Here is a 25,592-nt window from a genome sequence, read left to right as displayed (position 1 = left end):
GTTTTCATTTTTGATAACTGATATAAAAGCATTTCTGTGTATGCTATTAGAAGAAAAGGTTCCTTTAGGGTTCTTCCTGAACAATGAAAAAATCAACAGGTGTTTAAACAGGATATTCAGCTACTGTCTACAATTATCAAAAAAAAAAGAAAAAGAAAACCTTCAAGGGTTCTTGTTAGTAGTTAAGTTTTTTTTTTAGCTTTCTATGAGGTTGCAGGGTTCTACATAGAACCTTTAAAGGTTTCCCCAGAAGGATGACAGAATAACATTTATTCTTCTATACTCTACGATTGTTCTATATTTAACCATTTCATATGAAACCATTTTATATGAAAACGTCTCACATGAAATAAGTGTGTGTGTGTGTCACAAACGACAACTGATATAAACAGTTCTGAGTACACTGTCAGAAGAAAAAAGTTCCTTAAAAGGTTCTTCCTAATCTAGTTTAAAAAAAAAAAAAGGAAATGTATTTTAAAAAAGAAGAATGACAGAATAACTCGTACAGATTCTAGAGTTAACCTTTTCACTTTGTAAGAATGTAGACTGTACTGTAATAATCTATTATTAGAAGAAAAAAAGATTCCTTACGAGTTCTTTCTAAACAAGGAAAAAAGAAGGGTGTAAACAGGATGTTCAGATACACTCCTAGATTTAAAAGACTTTGAGGGTTCTATGACTAGTTAAGGGGTAAGACTTGGGAAACGCTCTGTTGTAGGGTTTCTACGTACAATCTTTAACCTTTCCCCTGACAGACAAACTGAAGAACCGTTAAGGGTTCTAGATTTAACTTTTCTTTTTCTAACAGATAAGTGGAACACACTGCATGTGTAAAAGCTTAGAACAGAAAATGTTTCAGGGAGTCTGCGTAACTTGTACACTGAATTTGCGCAGAAATATCTCGAAAACTGTAACGCACAGAAGTGAGGAGAAAAGAGAAAGTGAAAAAGCACAGGAGATGAAAGAAGAAAGCAATTAAGCCCTCTACCATCTATCCTTCCTTTTTCCAGTGCAGATCTGATTTACACCAGTTCCTGCCCATTCTCCTTCCGATTAAACGGCGAAAGCTCAGCCGCAATCGCCTGAGGCGGAAATGTGAACAATCGATGTTTGTTATTACGGAGACGAATCCATAACGGCTCTGGAAAGAGGAGGAAGGGAGGGAGGGAAGGAGAACGAGAGATTTAAATTTAGTCTGGAGTGCAGAACCCGTCGGAGCATGTTATTAATCATGTGAATTCCACATCGATTGAAGCGACTCATATGCTGAGATTATTTACGTCCTCTTATCTGGTTTATTGTTTTTTTTTTCTTCTCTTCAGATGAAGAGGTCAGCATGTTGAAAGCAGATTCTTAGAATGAGTACACAAACCACGTTCAAATAAACTTTATCTTCCAATTAAGACATCCATCTCACACAGCAGATATATATATGTACGTGTGTGTGTATGTGTGTAGGCAAAACCCATTAGTGCAATCAGTTATTCATACTATAACACTCATCACACATATGACAGGATAAAATGGCTATATGGGTGCCTGTGTGTGTGTGTGTGTGTGTTAGGAGTTTCTCTGCAGGAAGACTTCGCAGCACCGTACACACTGCTCGTACACCACCTCAAAGTCCCGCTCGCTTCCCTGCAACAAAAAACAAAAAGAAGAAATCGTGGGTTGTGTGTGTGGTCTGGAAAGGCATCGCGTACATTCCTCACAACACGTCTTCACAGTTTTTCTCTCTGTGTGGCATTTCACACATTCTCTCCATGTCCACGAGCGTTTCCTCTGGGTTCTCCGGTTTCCTCCCACCTCCCAAAAACATGCCAGTGAGTGGAAAAGGTGGATTGGCGACTACAAATTGCCCCTAGGTGTGAATAAGTGTGCGAGTGAGTGTGTGTGTGTGTGTCTGGTGCCATCCAGGTTCCTGCTTCACACACACGGCTTTCCTGGCATCGGCTCAGGATCCGCTATAACCCTGACCAAGCGCTTACTGAAGATATCTCAACGAATGATGAACTAATTGTGAGTTATTGCATTCATCCTTCTACATAGTCCATTTGAAGCCACATTGTCCACATTTCACACACAAAAGTGTCACACTATTAAAAAAAATGCTGAATTTCTAGAACGCCATGTAAGCTCTTTCACTTCATCACTTTGCCGTCACTTCATTTTGCAACAATTTACCTTTTGTTTTTTCCAGGTTGCAGGTCATGTATAATATGTCGCTCCAGGACCTTTAGCCTGTTAACTAACACGTCTGGGAAAATTCATACATTGCGCTACTGCTTTCTCGCTGCACGAAACAGGGTTCGATGCCGATTTACCTTCACAAACCTGTTCTGAGACCTAACAATAGCAGAGCTATAACAATGGCTGTTTGCCACTTGCATCCTGAGGGCTTCTCACCATAAAGGCTGAGCGGAGAGGAATTAACTCTGCCATGTTATTGTAAGGGTGAGTGGTTAATCATCACCCTGTTCTGAATTGTTTTTGTTAGACATCCCATTATCTTTTGTACTGACTAGCAGAGAATATACAGAAAACTAACAAAATCTCAATTGCAGTGTGTCCCTTAGTGAAAAGGCATTTTTTAAAAAAAATTCTTTGGCAGATGCTTCCATCCAAAGTGACGCACGAGTCAGAATCAAATCCAAGCACAGTGCTGTTAAAGACAAAGAAAAAAAAGTTTGTTTTGATTTCAGGTTGTTAGTTTATGTCCGTGTTTGTACTGTGAACAATTCATCAAAATCAAGCGCTTAAAAAAAACAACAAGGTTGTAATCTTCCATCACAGTGCAGTGACATTTGCCCGCGTCTTCACTAATCTTCTGATTTTTTTATTACATCACCACTTAAGGCTTTGTGGAGGAAAAGTAAAAATGCCGGAGCCTGTTATGAGACTCGGTTATAAATAGCTATCAAGCTTTTCTCTGTGTTAGCACAAAGACATGTCGACAAGTCGTTGGCCAACGTGGTGTTTTCCTTCACATCGCACATATAAGTCTGGTCAACGTCTTTATTTTTTCTTGACATGTTTATCTCCGGGATGCTAGCAGGAGAATTATAAGACTCAGTTGTTTTCCACACTACTGTGTGTTCCTGAGTCAATCTGACTAGTAAAGCTGATGTGTGTGGTGCAGCAGGCGGTGGGATTCAGGACAGCTAGCATGCGCTATAGATGCAGCGTTGAGACGAACATATTGTTTAAATATATACCTCAAATTAAAACTTGTTTTGCGACAGTAAATACTGAGTAGGGATTTTCTTTCTCTGGTTGTTGAAAAAGAGCCCACTATCCTCCTGAGGCTACTAGGAATAAAAAAAAAAATAATGGCCTGGACACAATAGTCAGACTACAAAAGGTCAATTTGCAGTAGTGTGTGTTTACTTTCTACCTCGAGTCTGCTTCTAACGGTCTTCCCTCCATTTTTCTTTCTTTCATGTTCGCTGAGGAGATTTTAGAAAAGCCCTCACCTCTCCTGGGATCCATTTTTCCTCGTGTGTTAGTTCTGGACTCCCTGCTTTCTGCATATTCATTTAACTCACCTAATCAGTCTCTTTTATGAGTCTCAGTGCTCTATTTAAGCATTAAATTTACACTTTCCAGGTCAGAAAGACACACAAAACACATTTATCAAACACACAATGAACCAAAGCAAAAAGTATAGTAACGTGGACTGGACAAATTACGTTTTTACTCGTGTTATTATTGCACTTCTTTCCATGTTCCTGAAAAGATCAATTTATTTCACTCTGAAGATCACTTGCTGAGGGTAAAGCGAGACACTGTCAGGAAGACACACACTCTACAAAGTGAAGAGGGGAATTCTGGGCCATGGTAAGGATCCTTGTGGGAGAGTGAATCAGCTTCTCTGTAATAAATACACCTTGAGCTGGAATAAGCTTTACCACTGATGAGCTCAGAACTACATCTTGATGAACTTGATGTTGTAATGCTTTTAGTACAGACAAGAGAGGCCCACTGGGGCTGCAGCTACTTACTTGTAATATCTACATTCGCTGGCCACTTTAATAGGAACATCTGCACTCTTGCACATTCATGCAGTTGTGCAATCTAATCTAATCATCATGATAGAGGTTAAGAGCTTCAGGTAGTTAGTTAGTATGTTCACATCAAATATCAGAATGGGGGAAAAAAAAAAAAGTGATCTCATGGCTTCGACCTTCAGGCTTTGACTCTGAGGTCAGATCAGAATGGCCAGACTGGTTCGAACTGACAGGAAGGCTACAATAACCACTCTTTACAACCGTGGTGAGCAGAAAAGCATCTCAGAACACACAGTATGCTGAACCTTGAAGTGGATGGGCTGCAAGAGCAGATGACCACATGTGGTTCCACACCACCAGGTCTTTTTCCAATCTTAAACTGCTCAGGTTCAGTTGAAGCTGAAGCTCTTGATCTGTATCTGAATGATTTTATACACTGTCCTGCTGCCACATGATTGGCTGATTGGATAATTGCGTAAATAAGCAGGTGTACAGGTGGTCCTAATAAAATACCCAGTCTTTGTGTATGCCAAATGATGGCATGTGTGCACGTGTGTACCACGTGTGTGTGTGTGTGTGTGTGTGTGTGTGTGTGTGTGTGTGTGTGTGTGTGTGTGTGTGTAGGCTTACATAGTAGGGGTCTTGAATAACCAGCTGTTCTTTAGGATCGTATGAGCCGAGCAGCTCGATTTTGGCTTTGCAGTTCTTTACGCTGTTCGCTTTCTTGTTCAGATCTCTGCAACAAAACACAAACGATTAAATTCATTCACACACGAGACAAACAGCAAGCTTTATCATGTAGCATTTACATTTATCCAAAGAAGTTAAAATCCAATCCAAACACAGAGTATAATGCATGTTTATTTAGGCTATTTTATGAAGCCGGTTACGTACAAATGGCATTACTGAGCCGAGCATTGTCTTTTAAGCCGAGTGTGTGATGATTTAGAAATGTAGTTTGCATAACACTAAACCCAAAGTTGTATCTTGTTAACCTCGTAACTCAAAATTGTGTGACAAAAGACGTCACTATCTGTTTCTGAAGAGACACAACGGCTCTAGCAAGTGCTCATATACAGTGTAGTATATACTGTATGCTCTAATCTCATTCCTTTCCTGAATCTCCCAGGCCCAATTTTCGTCCTCCCAAGGACACACAAGGTTAAGGTAAAGGACAGAAGGAAAGTCTCTCATCAGCCAGCATTGTAGACCCACTGATCATCACACAAGATGGACGATGGGTGTGGTGCGGGTTCATCTCCAAGCTCTAAGACAAGAAGTTCAAGTCTGTAGTAAATCTTAGCATGTTTTGACATCACCAGTTGGTCAGTGACCAAAAAAAATCCTTTGGGGAAATAACTTAAAACATCTCAGAGCCAAGCATCAAAAAGAGGGGTGAAGGAGAAAAGTCTCGTCTACGCAAAAATCCGAGGAACTCGGTAAGCTGCTTAAGCAGGAGCACATGGACTGGGACTGGGACATGTGATTCGGGCATTATCCATCCCAAACTGGTCCATTAGTGAGGAAAAAAAAATCTACACACTGCTATGCTTTTTATATGGTTTATGATGATGTTAAACAAAACGCCTGAGTGGCATGGCTCTTTCAAATTCTGCCCCATTGTTGGGAGAACAGGAGTTCCAGAGAGAATAACTAGCCTCGTGCTCTGGGTAGAAGAGACAGTCTTCCCCCATCTCTGTCAATCATAACGACACTGACTAATCACAGACCAATCGCACTGAAATTGGACAGTTCAAGATTGGGAAAATACCAGGCGGTGATCAACGGTCCAGCGAGAGTGAGCCTGTTGTCTCTTATCCGCCTCATGGTTCAATGTATTGTGCGGGAGATTGCTTTTCTGCTCACCACCGTTGTGGTTATTTGAGTTAACATAGTCTTCCTAGCAACTCAAATGAGTCTGGCCATTCTCCTCTGATCTCTCTTATCAACAAGGGGTTTCCGCCACTGAACTGCCACTCACTGGATTTTTTTTTGTTTGTTTGTGCACCATTCTTTGTAAACTCTAGAGAGTGTTGCCTGTGAAAATCCCAGATCAGCAGTTTCTGAAATACTCAAACCAGCCCATCTGGCACGACAGCCATGCCACGATTAACGTCACTAAGGCCACTGATTAACGTCCTACCTGTACATACAGGGGCTACCTGTATATCACACTACCTGTTGATTATTTTCCTATAACAGCATGTCCCCAAGTGTTTTAATCTTTATGTGTTTCACTGTCTAATGTTATTCTGTTTGTTCTAGTTTTTAGCGCTTCATTGTCTCTTAAAATGACACACTTGTCTCAGTGATCTGTTTAAACTGGGCACAAATAAAGATGAGGTTAAGTTGGGACAACCTTTATACAGAGAGTGTGAAAATGCTGCCCAAGAAAAAGCTGTAGGAGTAGTGATGGCATTTTAGGAGTACATGATAAAGTAACAATACCATGTTGTAAATATTGTGTGATATTGATTAAAGGTTTATCGGGACATTTCACCATGATTGGAGACTCGACAACTGGAGTGTACACTCGGTGTATGGGACATTTCCACGGCCTCTGTGTGACCTCTCGGAGCTTGGATGAGATGATCCAAAGCTCCACTACAAAGCTCTAAGACCGGAATCAGTCACATTCAATTCCTTTCACCAATTAGTCTTAAGAGGAGAGATGAAGACGGGAGTCGGGCACTTTATTCTCACAGATCCACAGCAGCTTCGGTTCCATTCGGGAGACCTCCGCTAAGAGCCGCTCTTAGAACAGCAACCCGTAATGCGCATTCCACGCTCCCTCAGATGGGCGCTGGATATTTACTACACTTCTGAAACCATTTCATACAGAACGTGCTACTTCTACAAATCGGGACAAGCCTTTTAAAAAGATCCTGTGAACATACCTCAGATTGCTCTCGTCCATGCACAGAATGTATTCAAACGTCGCAAAATCCTCCTTCGTCACCTAACGGAAAGAAAAAAACAGAGAGCAACAGAATGAGAGAGGAGTAAACATGCAGCATTTCACTTTCACTGACATGCAGTGACCTAAAAAGGTCGTTCTCTCTCTGACAGAGCGATCTTCGGGCGTTTCTCAGAATTTCTGAAGCTCGTATACACTGGCTGCGCTCCAACAGTCTTTAGACAAGGAGGGAGAGCTACAAGTGGATGTGTCTTGAGCGAGAGGAGTAATCCTTCGCAGATGCAGATCAAAGCACATCTGTGGCCACACGTGTACTCTTAAACGTGTTTGTGCATGGGTTGAGCAAGACAGGACATTATTTTTGCAAGACAGCGGAGCAAGGGGTGATAGCGAATTTTTCATTCTACTGCAAAACGACCAAAGAAGAGCGGACAGCGGCGAAATGAACACTGGGAAAGAGAAAACACAACACAGAAAGGGGCATCAGTATCTAAAAGAGCATAAGTACCTGAGTCGAATGGGTTTATTATAAATCTCAGTAACAAACAATGTCAGACTGAATTTAACTGAAATTTTAATAAAGTGCTGTTTAAATGATATAAGACCCCTGATGATGGTACTACAGTGTTAGTGGTTTGGGTTCGATGGTTTAAAATAACACGACTCCAATAAATACATATTATGGTACGTATTTGCATATAGTCCAATATCTACGAATGCTGCAATCACAACAGGGTCTGTAAAAGTTTTCTTACACTCAAAGAAGTTCCTGGCTGTAAAATTATTTAAGAAGCTCTACATAAGTTACTCTGCTAGTTAATATTTATCCAGTGCCTTCTTTTTTTTTGCATCCGTGATTCTTTTATAACAGTCACTCTGTGTTCACAAGGTGTATTGGACATCACTGTGCCCTTCGAGCGACCTCTTGGAGATTGAATAAGACACCAGAAAACTCCTACAAAGCTCTTCAGCAGGGATCAGTCACATTTCATTCCTTTCAGTCATCCTTCTTCAACATCACCAATTAGTCTTAAAAGAGATAAGAGAAGGTGCGGCTTCAGACCCACAGAGCCAAAGCAACTCCAGTTCGGGGCTTTCGAAATTAGATTTGAATTTGAATTCATGTGAAAGATTTAATATAGGAATGCATTTCAATGTTAATGAGGCAGGAATTTTATACAGTCACAGACAGAGTGAACAAAAGCAGTAAAGCTACACTGTGTGGTCTTATCACATCAACCACAAGTGAAAATGGTAAAGCAGAGCACGTCACAAGGAGACAACATTGTTCATTTTTGTGTCACGGGAATGTTTTCTTTTTGCTGGGGAACAAGAAAAGGGAAGTTTAAGGGAATTTTCAGAGGGTAATTAAATCACTATAACGCACAGGGAAGAGGAATCTCAAATGGCTTCCTATTCACTATATATGCTCACTACATAGGGGAGAACATAGCTGCATTAGGGCATTTCGCACCGCTTTAGTTCCAGAACTAAATTTACAGAACTAAAGTACTGGGTGATTTCGCGCGAACTATTTCCCAGTACCGTTTAAAGGGTTGCATTCGCACCGACAGTGGGCACTAGGAAGTGACGTAAGCTGGTCGACAGCGACGTCATTTGTGAGCGGCGTTCCAACAACGGAAACAAAGAAGAACAATGTAAACAACCAGAGGATGGAGGATGCTGTGATCGGAGCTGTGTTTTTGTTGTGTCTCGCGTCCATCTATCGCCGTTCTACTTGCGAAATAAGTACGTTTTCAATCATGGCGGGTGAGGGCGTTTTCGTACAGGTTTGGCCAATCAATGTCTACTTACGTCACGGATAGTACCAGTTGTGCTGGTTAGACCCTGCTCCGGAGTAGGAGCTAATTTGGTTCTCGAAAAAGGCAGTCCGGTATTAAAATCACACCCAGTTCCGGAGGTGCGAAAACGCCAAAAAGTGGGTAGTTCCACAATTAGTTCAGGTACTATGAAAAGGTTCCCGCGGTGCAAAAGGCCCTATTGTAGAACTTATGTAGGGACCATCTGCCCAGTTGAACATGTTTGAAATTCGGCCAGAGGGAGGAAAAAAGAAAAAAGGAAAAAAAAGAAAAAGAAAAGAAAAGAAAAAAAGAAAATCTAGCTACTTGAATGTAATATCAAGTTTAAGATACTCACTTTGTTTTCTTTCTTTTTTTTTAATACAAAATTTCAAAAATGATACGGAAAAAAATGAGATCAGATGTGGATTTTTGTGCATTACGAAAATTCAAACCTTTCGCAAACAGTGAAATTTGTTCTGACATCCCTGCTATTGTTCAAAGCGGGGGATCTCGGATGGCCTGCGAGTTTTCCTTTTGATGCACATGAAAAGAAGAAAAAAAAAAAAAAAAATCACAGCCTTGTGCAAGCTCACTGTGTTGTATTTGGAGGCTACTGGAGAATTAAACCCAGCTCCATCAGTGTATGAGTTGTAACTGTTGAGGGTCAGTGTTTAGTTCATGCTTTTGTTTTTCATTGGGTTTTTTTTTTTTTTTTTTGAACTTGTCAGAACATACATGACCCAAACGGATTCATTAAGGTCAGTCAAAATCCAAGATAACAAGCTCTAAACATTTCCAGAGGAAGTCCACTGGAGAAATCAACAATGGCTGAAGCACAAAGGATGGATGGAGAGGGGTCAGGGGTGAGAGGACAGAGCTAGTGGAGACGTCAGAGAGGATTTAGGGAGAAAAGAGGCAATCTGCTATTAGCTAATATTCACTGTGGTGGTAATGGACACAAGCTCCAATACGCTACGTTAAATTAGATATTAAGAGAAATTATTTTAGAAATATGAAACTGCAAAACTGTCACTATTGTTTTGTTTTTAGATTTGAAAAAATATTCTCTCTAAAAATTATAAAGTGTATTTCAAACATTGAAAATAAAAGAAAAATTATATTTAAAAAAATATATAAATATATTTAAAAATACTTTTAAAATATTTTGAATTTTGAAAATATTCTCATCCCTAATAAAATATTTTTGTCATTGGCTACATGAATTATTTACTTGATTTATGATAGTTATGATTTATATTATAAATGATTGATATGTTTTTTTATTTAATTATGTAATGATTAAACAGAGCTGTCACGAACTGGGTTCATGGTTCATGTGATTCTGATGCCTCGGTATAAATCTAGCTGTTCTGAGCTATTCTGTCATGCAGTGATGAAAGTTTAGTCAACTGAAATTGATTTGCGCTGTGCACGTTCACATTTCATGTCCTACAGGATATCGCTGTCTTACAGGAGTGCAATATTTTGCAAAAAGGAAAAACAAAACAGGTAAAACATTGCGTGTTAAGAAGCGAAAAATTAGAACGATATCAGTTTAAACATTTGCATCCCTCTTTCTGTCTTTCTGAATACAACATAAATAATTTTCAATGACTTTTCAATGTCTACCCTTTAACTTACAACACACACACACACACACACACACACACACACAATAAGAAGAAGAAAAAGAAGAATTATTTGAATGTTAGTTTGTATTAGAGTGAGAGTTTGTTGGCCCTTTGGTTTGGTTGCTGGGAGGAGTGAGGGTTAATCAGCTCAAGTACTGAGCAAACACACACACACACACACACACCTACCTCTCACATCATATGCTACCTTCATTAAAACACTTATGTCTGTTGATAAATTGTATAAAACATTGTCCGTTTTTCACACAGTAACCATGGGGGCACAAACTTTTGCATTCAACTCTATTTCTTTTTTTTTTTTCTTTGGAGTGCAAGCTCTTGCTAGTGTAATGTAAAAGAACAACAATCATGTACACACACACACACAAACACACACACACACACATGGTGCAGGTACCTGTCGTGCCCTGTGATCTGTATCAATGCCGTGTTTCTTGAGGCAGGCAACACTACGGTCATCCGGAGCGCTGCCTATGTTCCAGTCTGACGTGGCACCGGAATCTATAACCCACTGCAACACACACACACAGAATGGAACTAGCGCTACGTTCATGCCCACCGTACCTGACGCGCCACGTGGCGCATGGGCACGCCATGCTTCTTCATGCAGGCTGCACCTCGATAGTCAGGAGGGTTCCCGATCTCATAGGTGGAGGTGGCCGCGCTGTCTATCCTCCACTACACACACACACACACACACACACACACACACACACACACACACACACACACACACGCACACACAAAAACATAAAGCAGGAGAAAAGACAGGAGTACAGGCATCATATCACATTACACAATGTCCTGACATGACCATCGTCACATCACACACTGCTGGACAAAATTTCAATTCTTATAGGGAAGATGCACTTATCGTCACGTTCACTCATTTTCATTCAGACCATCGGCGTCCAGATGTGGAGCAAAAGCACAAATGCTCTACGTGAGACTCAGCTGACTGTTTAGAACACACATTTCTGTATAAACACTTAGAGAAATGGTGTTTAATTACATGTTTAGGATCGTACGCCAGTTTTGTACATAAGACGCAGGGTTTTTCATGTAGAATGCATCCTAATTATGTCTGAAAACAGGAAACAGCTAAGAACATCTGGCTCTGCGTCCTTCAGCATCCACAAATCTTACTTTCAGCCGTTTCTGTACATCACTGGGCTAAAGTGGATCTCATTGCACACTTCATTAACGAATAGTTCATATACAGTGTAAATAGTGAAGAGTATCACCACTCCTAGCTACACGTGTATAACATTTCCTCCATCTTATGTATCAGAAATATGATGTGCAGCGTCTTTCACCTTGTCCACCACTCCACTTTCTGTGGCCATCTTCCTGAAGACGGCCTCGGCGATCGGAGACCTACAGATGTTCCCTATAAAACAAAATCATTTAAAACCGTCTTTAGAACACTTGGATGTTACCTGCGTTCAAATTATTATAGCACACTGATGGAAATCTATTAAACACATACCTACATGAATGTCACAGCTTGAGAAAGTGAGCTGGCATTATTAATAATCGTAATAATTTAGCGTCAGCGATAACACTAGCTCTTTCACTGCGCCTCAGATTTGTAGAACGCAAAGCAAAATTATGTGTAAATTTATAATGATTAGTAGACTGACACTTAAGACGTTTATCATTCATTCATCTTCAGTAAGCGCTTTATCCTTGTCAGGGTTGTGATGGATCCGGGGTCTATCCCAGGAGCACTGCTCGTGAGGCGCGAATACACCCTGGAGAGGACACCAGTCTATCAAACACACACCACTTCACACACTCATTCACACCCAGGGACAATGTTTAGCACAGCCAATCCTCCTTCATGCATGTTTTTTTTTGGAAGATGGAAGGAAACCCATGTGAATACAGGAGAACATGAGAAACCTCACACAGACAGGAACCCGAGCTCAGGAACTGTGAGATTTCAACGCTTCCTGCTCTACCAGTGTACCACCAACATTCTGACTTAAATGCAACCCGGGGTTTGACGAAGTGTGATAGAAATGTCATAGTTAAAATTGTAATGATAATAAAAACACAAGGGTGGCACCGTGGCGTAGCAGGCAATGCTGCTGCTTCAAAGCTCCAGGGTTCGATCCTGAGCTCGGGTTATGGTCTGTGTGGAGTTTCACATGTTCTCCTCATATCCAGGTGGGTTTCCTCCGGGTTCTCCGGTTTCCTCCGACCTCCCAAAAACATGCTAGTGCATGGATTGGCTAAGATAAACTGCGCCATGTGCGAATGTGTGTGTGTGTGTGTGTGTGTGTGTGTGTGTGTGTGTGCGTGCGTGTGTGTACATGGTGCCCTGTAATGAACTGTTATCCCATCCAGGGTGTATTCTCGCCTCACTCCGGATCCATCATGACCCTGATCAGGATAAAGCAGTTACTGAGTGATAAAAAATACAAACATGAGTAATGATGTTAATACATTTCCAAGAACTGAAAACACTTTAACTAAAAATTTTTGCCATTTATTACAAAGTTCACTTAATGTTAGCACCCACGGTGTACTTAAGACAAAGAATTCAGGTCGAAGGGGTTCAGCTGACTAAAAGAGTTTGGAAAACCCTGTTATAATATATTATGTGAAAACATAATGCACTTTGGTGTGGTACTTCCGTGTAGTCCCTGTGTAAGCTCTGTTACCATAGAAACAGTAACATTTTTAGAACGAGCGCATTGGTATTAACCTATCATTCGTGTTACAGCCGGAACTACTTTCCGAGCCGTGCTGTTATTCAAAAATAATGCACACCTTCTGACCAATCAGATTCGAGAATTCAACAGCGTTGCGTTAAACGACGTCTTGCGCCATGGCACAGCATTGCGTCATTCCGTACTTTTTGACCAGTTTATAAGTAACTTAATTAGTTATACGTAAAGAAAAAAAAACTTTCATGTAGACAAAAAAAAATAATAATTCGACTAAATCAACAGTAGCCTAAATAAATAAATAAATTAATAAATAAATAAAACCAGTCGGTCAGTATCAGGTACATGAGCCCGCTATGACAAGTAAACAGGAAGGAGCTAGCTCAAATGTCATTTAATGAATTAAACCTCTCTCAGAGCCATTGTTCTGGCTTTGTTTTCATTTTTTATCAAACCGCTACTATCATCCCGAATTTAACACATGTATACAACACGTCTGAATGCTACTGAACATTTATTTAAGAGTTCTTACCCAGACAGACGAACAAAACCGACTTCCCTCCGGCGGCGGCCATGTTTGTTTCAGTAGCTGCCCCAACATCTGCCTGAGGAAAAATCGAAATATTTTTTTATAACAGGCACGGAACAGGTACACAATCCATGAAGCAGGCTACACATCGTACAAAAGGTACACTATAAAAGTGCAATACAACAAAAAGAAAAGAGAATATTCAAGAGAGAAATCATCCCAAAGCATTGAGTAGTAGTAGTAATATAATGGTTGGCTTTTATTTAACTGACTGCTGGCCCACTTCCAGTCCTACAAATGAAAGTCAAATGGAGAAAAGTTTCTCCAGATGATATTTTGTTCTCCTAATCCATAACACATTTACAATCCCTGCAACTTGATTAGGTCCCTCAGTGTATGCATTATTGCAAAATTGACCTTGTAATACTGACATCACAGAAGCTTGTAATATACAAATAAGCCCACATTTTTATTGTAGTCTGCAAGCATCATGGCTGATCCCAGAGCTTCCAGCTACATTTTATTTCTTTCGAACCGTGAAGCTATTAATCACTGAATCACTTAATCACTGAAGCACGTGAATCACTTTATGATTCAGCTTTCCTTCTGTTGTGGATAATCTCACTTAAATACCTGAGAGACATACACTGCACAGAAATCATTATAACCTGTTGCAGTCTTGTCTTATTCACATATTCATAACCTGTACATCTTCACCACATTCGGCATTGTTTGCCCTTCTTCTGTATCATACTATCCGAAGTCACCCAGAAGAGGAATGGTTTGATTTTGAGTCTGGTTCCTCTCAAAGCTTCTTTATTATGTTGTCTTAGGGAGTTTTGCCATTGATCGCATCTAGATTAATCATTACGGATTTCGATATAGATCTGGATTTTTGTGTTACGACCATGGCTGTTGTTGAAATCATTAGACAAATAAAAAATACGCCCAGTGTTCCCGGCACAAGCTCCGGATCCACCCCAGCCCTAACCAGGATAAAGTGCTTACTGAAGATAAATGAATGAATGTTGCATAGATGTGATCCAAAATAAACAGTTAGGCCTTATTTTGATCTAATTAATGCAGACAAATCTTTAAATATGATAAAATATTTATAAAATAAATATTAATAGATTTATTTAGATTAGGTAATTTAATCATTCATCTTCAGTAAGAGCTTTATCCTGGCCAGGGCTGTGGTGGATCCGGAGCCTATCCTGGGAACACTGGGCCTGAGGTGGGAATCCAGGAAGCACCCTAGATGTGACAGTAGTCCATCACAGGGCACCATGCACACACACACTCATTCACACCTAGGTGCAATTAAGAGTAGACAAGCCATCTACATGCATGTTTTTTGAGGTGGTAGGAAAATGGGACCCCTGGAGGAAAACCCATGCAGAGATAGAGAAAATATCTGAGACTTCACACCGTCAGTAACCCGAGCTCAGGATCAAATCGGTCACCCTGTAGTTCTGAGACGGCAACGCTACCTGCTATTCCACCATGCCACCGTCCATTTACTTATTTACTTACTTATTTTTAATATATGATGGCATATAAAAATCACAAAGTTTAGCATTCAGATCAGATTCAGATGCTGGATCATGTCTTTTGGATCCTGTCGTAGTCCCCTGTTTTAATCGCTCGAGTTCCATGCTCAAATGTCGGTTATTGTACTTCAGTTCTGTCTCTCAAAGGTCTTTTACATTCGGTTATTTGGCGTAAATGCTTTCATTCAAAGCAATTTACAACTGAGGCGAAACACTCAAAGCATATAAGTGACCGATTGAGTCTTAATCACTGGCGGCTGTGGCTTTTTTTTTTCTTTTTTTTTTTTATTAAAATGAATTATATGTGCGTAATCAATGTTATATTCTTGAAAAGGTTGAAAAGGTTTGAGGGTCCCTAAACCAGCACCTTGTCAGTTTAAAAAAGGGATCCTTCACAACATGATGTTACCTATTTAAAAACACCTATTTCAGGTGTTCGTATTTGTGGGATTTATAATTTTGGCAAACTAAGCTTCTTAAAAAATGTGAGTTTTACTGGAGATCAGCAGATTTATTTGGTCTTTGAGATGGCTCTGTTTTCTATGATTCTCTAATTTGAAATAAAGTTTGCTGCCTGAACTGCTAAACCTTTCATTCTTAGTTGTTATGAAACCAGCTTAAGTTTATTTTTTCACTACACACATACTGTACAATTTCACCCATTAACCTCCCCCCCACCCCACCCACCCACACATACACACACATACACACACACACACACACATACACACACACCAATCACTCACTGTACACAAATAAGTTCACTTTACTTGAAGAAATATGTGCATAGTGTTTATATACAGTAAATGCTTTCTACAAAAGTACCAATGAATTATGCTATAACATGTTTTGAAATCATTAACGCCGGCATATTTTCACAAATCTTTCCCGTACTCTTTCAGTTCGGAGTTAAACAACGTGCATTCTTTCTCGACATGATTACGGTTCAAGTTCAGAACAGATGAATAAACACTGCTTAGTTCAGAAAGGAAAGAGCCCTATAAAATGACTCATAGTTTGAAATTGTGTTGTGAATAAAAGCCTACAGAGTGATGGTGTCAGCTGACTAGCTCTGGGCCTCTCTGTTTGTTTGCTTCATGCTCTTCGTCCTCAATGTTTAACTTTGAAATAGGGCTTTAATCTGATTTCACTGTCATCTCTCTCACTACTCTGCCTTTTCTGACCTCTTTATGAATTTAAGAGGTCAAACTGATTGATTGTGACTGAATTATTATACTTATATTGTAGCTTTAAACCTGTAGCCATATTCTGTGTGTTATTGTGTATTTAGACGTGCATAGCATTTCAAGGCATTTTACACAACCGTGGATAGATCCGAATCAGAACCCAAATCAGAATATTTATTCAACAAGTACAATTTGTGCAAGGAATTTCTCCTATTACACATGTCCACATAAATCCCAATAAGATAAAGGATAAAGTATACGATGCACAATTCGATCCTGAGCTTGTTAGTGTCCGCATGTTCTCCCCATGTCTTCCTGGGTTTCCTGTTTCCTCCCGCATGCCAGTAGGTGAACTGGCTACTCTAAAATCGCCTCTAAGTGTGAACGAATGTGTGAATGTGTGTGTGTGTGTGTGTGTGTGTGTGTGTGTGTGTGTGCATAGTGCCCTGTGAAGACATCCCATTCAAGGTGTATTCCATAACAATTTGCCAACAGTTACATTATTTGAGTTGGATGGTGGGCTTTTATGATGTCATCAAGTTTTAGTTTTTGTTTTGTATCGCATACGTGTCACAATGAAGAGGTACCTACTGGATTTTAGTCAACAGAAAGTGCATTTGTTAAGGACACTGCACTCTGTTCTGTCACATTACTCATACCTGACAACCACAATAACAGTGGATTTAGGGCGTATGCTTGCTTATTTTAAACCAGTGAAATTTACAAATAAGAACGTCTAGGAGTGTGTCTAGCAGTGTGTCTAGCAGTGGTACTATTCACATCAGCACTATATTGCACAGTATTTTTTGGACTGTATTTATGTTTTCCAGATATTATAGGTTATAAGCTGTGGATTATACAATCTAGTTGTATCTCATGCCTCTCTTCGTGTTCGGTGTTGTGTTGCTGGATCTATATCACCACTATTCTGTGTTAATGTTCTGCAAGTACAAGTTGTAATGAAAAGATTTTTGAAACCATACACTGATCATGTATGCTGAATTCCACATACTGTGGAATTCTGTATGTACTTTATGTGGATGATATAACAAAAAAAATCCATCATAAATAGCTTTTTTTATTGTGTGTAAAATATCTTCAGTATAGCTTGTGCAATAAATATCACTATGTTTACCACAGAGAAAACACCTGACGTTGGGCCGCCACTGGGCCACCAGATTTTCAGCCTTTTCAACCTCTTTAATTCCAACACTGGTCCAATGATTTGATTGCAGGGCCAGCAGACTTGTAGCCACCTTTAAATGCACTTTGCCAACAGTGGACCAACTTTGTTCAAACACTTCATATTTGGATCCAAATAACAAATCAACTTTGGGTCAGCACTCTGTTATGAAAAGCGTTTCTTTGCCAATGTTGGGCCATACAGAGGGCCAACGTCATTTGTCACCTGAGATAGTGTTGTTAAGGGTAAAATTTCATAATTCTGTATAAGGCAATAAGGTGTATGCAGGGCCAGCCTCTCCATTAGGGCCATATAGGTGACCTCCTAGGGCCCCGTGTGGTCAGAAAGGCCCTGTGTGGCATCTTTGTTCCTTCAGTGTATCGTGTTACATATTGATCATATTGTGATTTAATCATCACCTAGTTACTGATGCAGAAATGATTATAAAAACACATGATATACCTTACCTTCTAGGTATCTTAATTGCTGAAGTACATAACATTAATGTATTGAGTCACTGAATACATCACATAACGGTGCTCAAGCTAGCTAGATGCTGACCTGCGCACTGGTATAGTGACGGTTCGTGCAATTCCTCGTCACCCCATGTCATTTACCATTTTTGGTTCAAAAATGTCAAGAAAATCTTATCTATCTGGAGCAGAGAAAAGAAAGAGAACAAGGGAAGAAGTAAACGACTCAAAGTATGTTAAAGTTGATGTTGGTTATGCTTTTATTAGTGCGGCTTTCTCAAGCTTGTTAGATAGGAAAAGGGTAAACCAGTCATTGGGGTAAACATAGTGAGCTTGCTAATTCTTGGTAACTAGCTCATGTTACAAAGGCGTGACTTCACATCCTTGATCAGGTTTCCTGTTCCTCAAACAGATCTTATAAACCAATGCAACGTTAACAGTTGTCATATTTACTTTGATGGTTAGAATGTTAATGCTAGCTAACTCAAAATCGTTGCAGTAATGTTAATGCAGCTAACTAGCATATTAGCTAAGTTGATATGATATTTTGCTAGCTGGCAAGGTTAGCTGGTTGTGGTATATAAATAGTAAATAGTGTCACATTTTATAGACTATCAATTAGTTTTTTATTAGCCTGTATTTGCTAGATAGCTTGACTTTTCCTTCTTCAGGAGGAGTGAGAAATTTTTGAAAAGGCATGTTTGCCATGTCGTAAAATTGACTGATAGCTAAACACATATCTATATGCAAGTTTTGTTAATGTGACAACTGACAAGAAGTCTTCAGCATTTTGCAATCATGAATTTGCATTAAATTGATGTCTCTAAGTGATGTCTAATAAAAGAAAGTATTTAGTCTATTTCCTGCTCTAACACATCTGATCCACAGCTATCTAATCAGCTGACTAGCGGTGATGGGAACCAGTGCATATCAGATATGATTTGAGATTGTGGAGTGACTGGTGTGACATTCGTTCTTATAATAATATTGTCCAATAATACAGACTCTGAAGGACAATTTCATGTTTAAATTTCAATTTATTCAGCAGCAGTGCTGAATCTGAGACTCAGTGTACTGCATTACATCCAGAGAATATTTTCCTTATCAGATCTAACATTTCACCAGAAGAAAAGTGGAGACGCATCGGCCTGGTTTTATCAGATCTGGAACACTCTGTGCTCAGATAGTCATTATTCACCCGCTGTTATCAGCTTTAAAACACAGCTGGAAACTGATTTATTACTGATATTTTCAGATTTATTATATTAATCATTAATTCATCATGCGTTTTATCTTTTTCTTGTAATATTAATATCTCCCTTGTTTAAACAAAAAGCCCCCTTTAAAATAAAATGCCAAAAGGAAGTCTTATAATGTTTATTTCTTATAATAATAATAATAATAATAATAATAATAAACAACTTAGTAGTAGTAGTAGTAGTAGTAGTAATAGTAATGTCCAGTTGTATGCAAAAGTTTGGACACCCCTTGGCCAAATTACACATTTTGCTGATTGAAGTGAAAAGAAGTAAACACAACTTCTGCAGCAAACTATTTTTTAAATGACATTTTTCTGCAAATATTATTACACATTTACTTAATATTTGATGAACTTCAAAATAGAAAGAAAATAGTAATTGTGGCATGCATGTGCAAAAGTTTGGACACCCTTCCTCTCATATCTCAATTAACTCATTAGGCTGTAATTGACTCATTAGGACTTGTTTCTCATGTCAAGATTTGTCATTAGGAATAACAATTCCAGAGGGTAGTACATTCTCTGACTCTTGTGCTAAACCTTGTGCTAGCACTCAACAACCATGGGCTCCTCTAAGCCTAAACTGAGGATCTGAAAATGAATTTGTTTTGGTGCCTACAGAAAAGAAGAAGGTTATAAAAAGATATTAAAGCACTTCCAGCACACAGTTTTCCACTGTCCAAACCTTTGCATAGAACTGTATCTATATTCAGTCCATATTTATTCCCATAAAATCAAGTTTGTCACTGAACCTTCTAAATAGTGTTTGCGTAGAGTGTATCAGTAGTACATTGTTCATTCATTAATCGTCAGTAAGTGCTTTATCCTGGGCAGGGTCCCAGGAATGTTGGGTGTAAGTTGGGAATACACCCTGTAAGGTACGCCATTCTACTGCACCATGCACACACATACCTAGGGGCAATTTAGCATAGCCAATCCTCCTACCGCTCCTACTGGCATGTATTTGGGAGGTGGAGGAAACTGGAGAACCCGGAGAAAACTGACGGGGACAAGGGGACAACATGCAAAACTCAGGATAGAACCTGGGACCCTGGAGCTATGAGGCAGCAATGCTACCTGCTGCACCACCATGCCACCAGGCTGTCTGAGGGCACGGGTGCAAACTGAAAAAGGACACATTAATGCATGTTTTATTCTACTATAGAGATACCAAGACACATTTTCTCACATGTAGGAACACCTAGAGGGCACTTTGTATCATTTATATGGAGTCTTTAGGGCACTACATCTCATTTTCTCCACTGGAAAGGCACCCTAGAGGGCACTTTATCATGTTTTCCTGCACCTAGGAGCACCTAAGTGTGCACTTGGGCACTTCATCAAGTTTTCTTTCACGTAGCAGCACCCTAGAGGGCATTTCATCATGTTTTGTTTAAGTTTTTTTTTTTTTTTTTTTTTTTTTTTAATTTCATTTGAAGGGCAGCCATTAGAGCACATCATCATGTTATGTCCAATGTAAGGGCACCCTAAAGTCATTTTATCAGGTTTTATCTACCATAGGAGCACCCTAGAGGGCACTTTCACTGTGTTTTTTTGACTATAGGGGCACCGGGGGGCAATGGTGAGGTGAAATGCTATGATAAGTAATTTTCCCTCTTCTGCTGAGATTTGCTCCAGCTCTCTGGAGTGTCATGTTGTGTATGCGTGCTATACAACACAAAATCCACCTTGTAGGAATTCTCGCCTAGCAGGGTAGGAAAAAAACTTCAAACAAACAGTAATGTAATGCGATCATCCAGAAAAAAGATGTAAAGATGCAAAAGTTGTGATGTGAATGAATAGAATTCATATTTCGCATGAAAAACAGTGTAATATTAAGGATCTCTTTTTGTTTCTTTATTGCTAAACAGAGTCTGAATTTTTTTTCCCAAGAAGGAGATTGGAAGCTTAGGGAGTTTGAGAAAGGAGGTGTAAGACTGCAAACAGGCCTTCTGATTTACTCCCCACTGATAAGTGCACTCTCCACTGATAACGCTAAGTGGGACATTGATAAACTCACCACGGCTAAATGTCATATCATGCTGCGTTTGACCTGCACAAGCCATACATCCAGCCCTGCCAGTCCTGTGAGGTTTTACATAATCCAGCACCCACTCCGGTACAGGTCACACGCCTGAGTCATCCTCTCTGATGAATATGATTAGCGCAATCTTTGAATGAATGATGATCAAAGCCGTGTTTGTGGGAGGGAATCACTTCAGGTGATAAAAGAGACATGTTAGAGAAAGATACTTATCTTCAAATGCTCCCGAGGTACTCAGAGCGAGCGGCAATTATGTTTTGCGTCATGAAAACAAGGCACTTATACAAAGGTTTAACCTCATATTAGAATACACTCCTGTACCTGCAACAAGCATGGACATGCACACACACATGTTTGTCTTACTATCCTTGTGAGGACCTTCCATTGGCATAATTATTGATGCAGTTAATTAATTAAGTGTTAGGTTGAGGAGTATTAATTAATACACCTCAACCTAACACTAACCTTGACCTCAGTAATGAAAATGAAACATTTTGCCTCCTTTAATAAAAGCTGCAGTTTTCCTCATGGGAACCAGCCATAAGGAAGACTGTCAGATAGCCCTATCCTTAGGGGGACATCAAGATATAAACACACACACACACACACACACACACAAACACACACACAGTCACTACTAAGATACTGCCCTCTGCTGGCCCTTTTAATTCAGCTTTTCTGTATATTATTGGCTATAGGTGCAACATTTTTATAGAAAATTCATTTCTTAATCATTATTATAATATATTATTATAATTATAATATTATAATATAATTATATAATTATTATAATTATATAATTATAATTATTATACTAGAACATCATTTCTCTTCTCTATGCTGTCTTACAAAGGTATATAAAGACAGAGAATCAGGGACAAAGACAAGCACAGAGAGAAGGACAGAGACAAGCACAGAGAGAAAGACAAGGACAGAGACAAGCACAGAGAGAGAGAGAGAGAGAGAGAGAGAGGGACAGAGAGAGAGTGAGGGACAGAAACAAGCACAGAGAGACAGGGACAGAGAGAGACAGCAACAGAGATAAAGACAGAGGCAATGAGACACATGGACAAAGACAGGGACAGAGCAAGACAGGGACAGAGGCAGAGAGAGATAGGAACAGAAACAGAGAAAGAAAGTTACAGAGACAGGAGCAGGGGAGACAGGGACAGAGACAAAGAAAGACAGGGACAGAGAGAGAGACAGATATACACAGAGCAGGACACCCAGAGAGTGACCCTTTAGCAGAGAAACACGAGTTAAACCCATCCAGTTCAGACAGTCAAAATTAAAACAAATAGAAAAAGAACACAGGAAGAATAAATTTGTGATTGGCAAAACACAATCAAAGATGTTAACAAATTAATCTATTTCCACAGAATTAAAACTCATTACACCTTATTAACTCATTACCATAACTTATTAACATTAAAGATTACCAGCAAAGAAGAGCAGTGAGCAGAGTCCGGCTGTGGAGACGGCTAACACAGGCACAGCGGGCGGCCCAGAGAGGACAGACTGTGCTCACAGTGCACTGAAGGAGTCGTGGAGGACAAGCTGCACTTCCTCACTGACTGCAGCAAATACACAGCCATTAAACACATACTTTACACTCAAAGGGCAAATTCTACCTGAATTTCTTCAGATAGGTAATCTAGACAAACTCTCCTATCTTCTGGGAGAGAAGACAGACTGTACACAGCTCAGTATGTGTCTTCCTGTCACTATATGAGGCGGAGAGGCTGACTCTTCATATCATACAGTGTAGTTCTATTGAAACGGCTACTTTCATTTACATGTTCCACTTCTTTGCCATTGTTCTCTTTCGTTGTCATTTGTTTGCAATGTTTTCTTTTCTTGTCTGTATATGTGCCAATATATGATTTTCTGGTAATGTTTTAAATGTTTTAAAATATACTAAATGTGTAATAATTGATGCTTTGGCAACATTGTGGTACAACACAGTCATTCCAATAAAGCTCAATTGAATTGAATTGAATTGAATTGAATTGACAGGGGCAGAGAGACAGGGGCAGGGGAGACAGGAACAGAGAGAGAGAGAAACAGGGACAGAGAGAGACGGCAGAGACAGACGGGCAGGGGAGACAGGGACAGAGATGGAGAGAGAGAGAAATAGGAACAGAGAGAGACAGGGCAGAGACAAACAAGGGCAGGGGAAACAGGAACAGAGAGAGAGACAGGGGCAGGGGAGACAGGAACAGAGACGGAGAGAGAGAGAGAGAGAGGGACAGAGGGATACAGGGGCAAAGAGAGAGACAGGGGCAGGCACATTGTGGTACAACACAGTCATTCCAATAAAGCTCAATTGAACTGAATTGAATTGAATTGAATTGACAGGGGCAGAGAGACAGGGGCAGGGGAGACAGGAACAGAGAGAGAGAGAAACAGGGACAGAGAGAGACAGATATACACAGAGCAGGACACCCAGAGAGTGACCCTTTAGCAGAGAAACACGAGTTAAACCCATCCAGTTCAGACAGTCAAAATTAAAACAAATAGAAAAAGAACACAGGAAGAATAAATTCATGATTCGCAAAACACAATCAAAGATGTTAACAAATTAATAATTGATAATTGATCAATAATAATCAATGTACTTCAAGCAGGATCGTAGGCTAGCTAGTGGATTTTGTAAAATGATTAAACACTTCGTATATAGAACAAATCGTATATAGAACATCGAATAAAGTTAAAATCGCTGATGTAAGTAATCATTTGAGAGTTACAACAACGATAACAAGGCACTTACAGTACATATGCAGACGAAGTTGGCTGAGAGTTCGTCCACCATTTTTTTTCAAGGTGAGAGGCTTCAGAAAACATGGCGTTATTTCCAGTAAGGGAACATAATGAGCATCGATGCTCCCTGGTTTTTGCAGTGCATTGTGGGAATTTTTTTAGGGAGCAAACATTCCACTGCACTGGAAGGATTTTGTGATTGAGACAGCCCTTAAAATGGCCGACTCCCTGATCAGAGCCCTGACTACTGAACTATGGAGCTGATTGAGATGCACCCAGAGACAGAGAAACACAAAAGCAGAGACAGAGACAGGGACAAAGATGGAAGACGACAGAGAGAAAGGGGAAGAAAAGAAAGACAGAAGGAGACAGAGAAAGGCAAAGACAGAGAAAGGCAGGGACAGAGACAGGGACAAAGATGGAAGATGACAGAGAGAAAGGGGAAGAAAAGAAAGACAGAAGGAGACAGAGAAGGGCAAGGACAGAGAAAGGCAGGGACAGAGACAGGGACAAAGATGAAAGATGACAGAGAGAAAGGAGAAGAAAAGAAAGACAGAAGGAGACAGAGAAAAACAAAGACAGAGACAGGGACAAAGATGGAAGACGACAGAGTGAAAGGGGAAGAAAAGAAAAACAGAAAGAGACAGAGAAAGGCAGGGACAGAGACAGGGACAAAGATGGAAGATGACAGAGAGAAAGGGGAAGAAAAGAAAGACAGAAGGAGACAGAGAAAAACAAAGACAGAGACAGGGACAAAGATGGAAGATGACAGAGAGAAAGGGGAAGAAAAGAAAGACAGAAAGAGACAGAGAAAGGCAAAGACAGAGAAAGGCAGGGACAGAGACAGGGACAAAGATGGAAGATGACAGAGAGAAAGGGGAAGAAAAGAAAGACAGAAGGAGACAGAGAAAGGCAGGGACAGAGACAGGGACAAAGATGGAAGATGACAGAGAGAAAGGGGAAGAAAAGAAAGACAGAAGGAGACAGAGAAAAACAAAGACAGAGACAGGGACAAAGATGGAAGATGACAGAGAGAAAGGGGAAGAAAAGAAAGACAGAAAGAGACAGAGAAAGGCAAAGACAGAGAAAGGCAGGGACAGAGACAGGGACAAAGATGGAAGATGACAGAGAGAAAGGGGAAGAAAAGAAAGACAGAAGGAGACAGAGAAAAACAAAGACAGAGACAGGGACAAAGATGGAAGACGACAGAGAGAAAGGGGAAGAAAAGAAAGACAGAAAGAGACAGAGAAAGGCAGGGACAGAGACAGGGACAAAGATGGAAGATGACAGAGAGAAAGGGGAAGAACAGAAAGACAGGAGACAAGGAAGAGACAGAGAATCAGTGGCAGAGACAGAAGGAGGGAGTAAATAAGTGTTAAGTATGTAATATTTGGTACAGGGACACTGGGATGTAGAGAGTGAGAGGTTTGTGTCACTGATTTCCTGTGTGTTTTGAACACTGCATTACTGTAAAATACTGAGTAATAAGTGTGTAAGAAAAGGCAGGAGGAGCAGAGAGGAGGAAGAGGCACGTGTAAGGTAAGAGTGTGTG

At 40.0% G+C, this 25,592-nt stretch overlaps 1 protein-coding gene across 2 annotated transcripts; it reads right to left on the bottom strand.

Annotated features, from left to right (window-relative positions):
• Positions 1 to 1,372: 1,372 nt before the first annotated feature.
• acp1 (acid phosphatase 1) lies at positions 1,373 to 13,658 on the bottom strand. 2 transcript variants are annotated; one of them, XM_026945048.3, is made up of 6 exons: positions 13,586 to 13,658; positions 11,695 to 11,768; positions 10,943 to 11,056; positions 6,905 to 6,966; positions 4,638 to 4,743; positions 1,373 to 1,638 (listed from the first exon to the last, which is right to left on the bottom strand). In XM_026945048.3, the coding sequence occupies exons 1-6, from the start codon at positions 13,626 to 13,628 to the stop codon at positions 1,561 to 1,563; spliced, it is 477 nt and encodes a 158-aa protein (XP_026800849.1). In that variant the 5' UTR covers positions 13,629 to 13,658; the 3' UTR covers positions 1,373 to 1,560. The 2 variants fall into 2 exon arrangements, with proteins under 2 accessions (XP_026800849.1, XP_026800847.1); XM_026945046.3 differs by lacking the exon at positions 10,943 to 11,056 and adding an exon at positions 10,776 to 10,889.
• Positions 13,659 to 25,592: the final 11,934 nt, after the last annotated feature.

This window comes from Pangasianodon hypophthalmus, chromosome 16, assembly GCF_027358585.1.
Source record: "Pangasianodon hypophthalmus isolate fPanHyp1 chromosome 16, fPanHyp1.pri, whole genome shotgun sequence".
In the NCBI taxonomy this organism is placed as follows: domain Eukaryota; kingdom Metazoa; phylum Chordata; class Actinopteri; order Siluriformes; family Pangasiidae; genus Pangasianodon; species Pangasianodon hypophthalmus.
The sequence above is the reverse complement of the archived record's forward strand: the minus strand, read 5'-3'. Positions and strand labels throughout refer to the sequence as shown.